General features: G+C 40.6%; 1 protein-coding gene across 1 annotated transcript in view; it reads right to left on the reverse strand.

Annotated features, from left to right (window-relative positions):
• Positions 1-205: 205 nt before the first annotated feature.
• The window catches only part of ADGRB1 (adhesion G protein-coupled receptor B1), a gene marked incomplete at its 5' end in the record, with an annotated part of 39,740 nt that continues 38,244 nt past the window's right edge, over positions 206-1,701 (reverse strand). Inside the window, one exon of the mRNA XM_029085610.1 lies at positions 206-410. Coding sequence (XP_028941443.1) covers positions 213-410 — 198 coding nt within the window. The remainder of the gene's footprint in view (positions 411-1,701) is intronic.

The raw sequence follows: 1,701 nt of genomic DNA on the forward strand, positions 1-1,701 counted from the left end.
TACTCTATAAAGTAATATTCCCCCTCTCTGCTGAGAACAATACAAAAGTTACTTTGTCTTATCAAAGGTTTCAAAAGAAACCAAACACTTCTCTCGCTCGGTTCCGATTTAATTTAATCTTTTCTTTAAAACGTGGTTTTGTTTTGTTTGTTTCATTTGTTTTTCAGAAAAAAAAAAAAGAAAAAGAAAAAGTCCTTTTCTTCCCTTTCCTCTCAGACCTCTGTCTGAAGGTCAATAATGTCTTGTCCCACCAGGGGGATGGTGGCTCCTGTTTTCTCCCACTCTACAGTTTTTAGTTCTAGGGGAGACTGTGCCACAGGTTCGATGTCCTTTTTAACCCATGATGGTGGGGACTGGACTTTCCTGATTCCTTCCCAGGGTCTCTTGTTTGGTGTCTGCTGTTTTTCTTGCTGCAAGAGGAGGAAAGTGTAAGAAAGGAGAAAGAGAAAGAAAGAAAGAGTGGTTAGTATTCATGTAACAAATACCATTTTTTTTCACCTCCTTCTCTTATATCAAAGGCAAATTTTTCTGTGAAACCCCTGCTCCAAAACAAAATGGTGTTTCAATGAAAATTGCACTTGGTGTGTAAACTGCCTATTTTCAGGAAGAAAATATATATATATATATATTTTTTTTTCCACTGGTATTTCTATCACGTAATGCCTAGATAGTTCAGCTTTCAGTTGAGGTTTTTGACACTTGCATTTCCACTGAAAAAAAGGAACATGGTTTTAAGAATTTAAGATCTTTTTCCGCTTCTACAGGAAAGCCTCGCATAGAAATCCAGATTACAATGAGGTCTTTCTGAACATACATCAACTGCATTTTATGTAGATGAGAATATATTCCTTATGCAGCACAGCTATTTATAGGCTATTTAATTGCGGCAAAACATGCTAACTATTTTGTCAGTGAACACATGCTGTCTGACAGGTTGGATCTTCATCTCTGAAACCAAAAGTCTTTCCATCAACTGCACATCAAATCTTCAAGGTTTTATCAACCACCGTTAGCCCAGTCTCTCACCAGCATCCCACCATGGATATCAACCCAGAGAATATCTTTTAATGTTTCTGCTGATATGCACCAAGACTCAACTCTGGGGAGAGCTGAGGTTCTGTAAAAAGGGTGTATTCTTCTGTGTGTATAAGAAGGGAAGTCCATGCAAAGACTTTAAATGAGTTGTTCCACTAAGCTTCTGCCCTCCACCAAGGGTGATGCTTTTCACAGTTAATTATCCCCACAAAACACTCCAGTACGGGGTGAGAAAAAGCTTCCCTACATGTGACAGGAGCACAGAGCTCTTTTGAGCCACCTGCCAAAAGGAAAGGGACAGTTAGCAGAAAGGGTGGGAGGAAAGGCAGCTGCGTGGAGGATGACAACAAGGAGAGGAGAAGTCTGGGGAGAAGGTGAGGAGACAGACATGCAGGTGACATGCAGCCCAGGATATGTCACAGCTCAATGCTGTCACCAAAATGTATTGATTGAGGGGAGATGAAGCCACATGTAGATTGCAGCATCATGATTGTACGCCAGGATGTTGTAGATATTGCTGTAGCCCCATAGGAAACCTAAATATCCATGGGCTACATGCTGATCCACCAACCTGAGCTTCTGATTTTGCCCTTTCCTAAGAGACTTCTGTCAGTCTGTTGTTTATCTGTACTGCAATACCTATAGGAAAGGTGCTGTACATTTTCC

Source organism: Antrostomus carolinensis, unplaced genomic scaffold (assembly GCF_000700745.2).
Source record: "Antrostomus carolinensis isolate BGI_N321 unplaced genomic scaffold, ASM70074v2 scaffold18040, whole genome shotgun sequence".
NCBI lineage: Eukaryota > Metazoa > Chordata > Aves > Caprimulgiformes > Caprimulgidae > Antrostomus > Antrostomus carolinensis.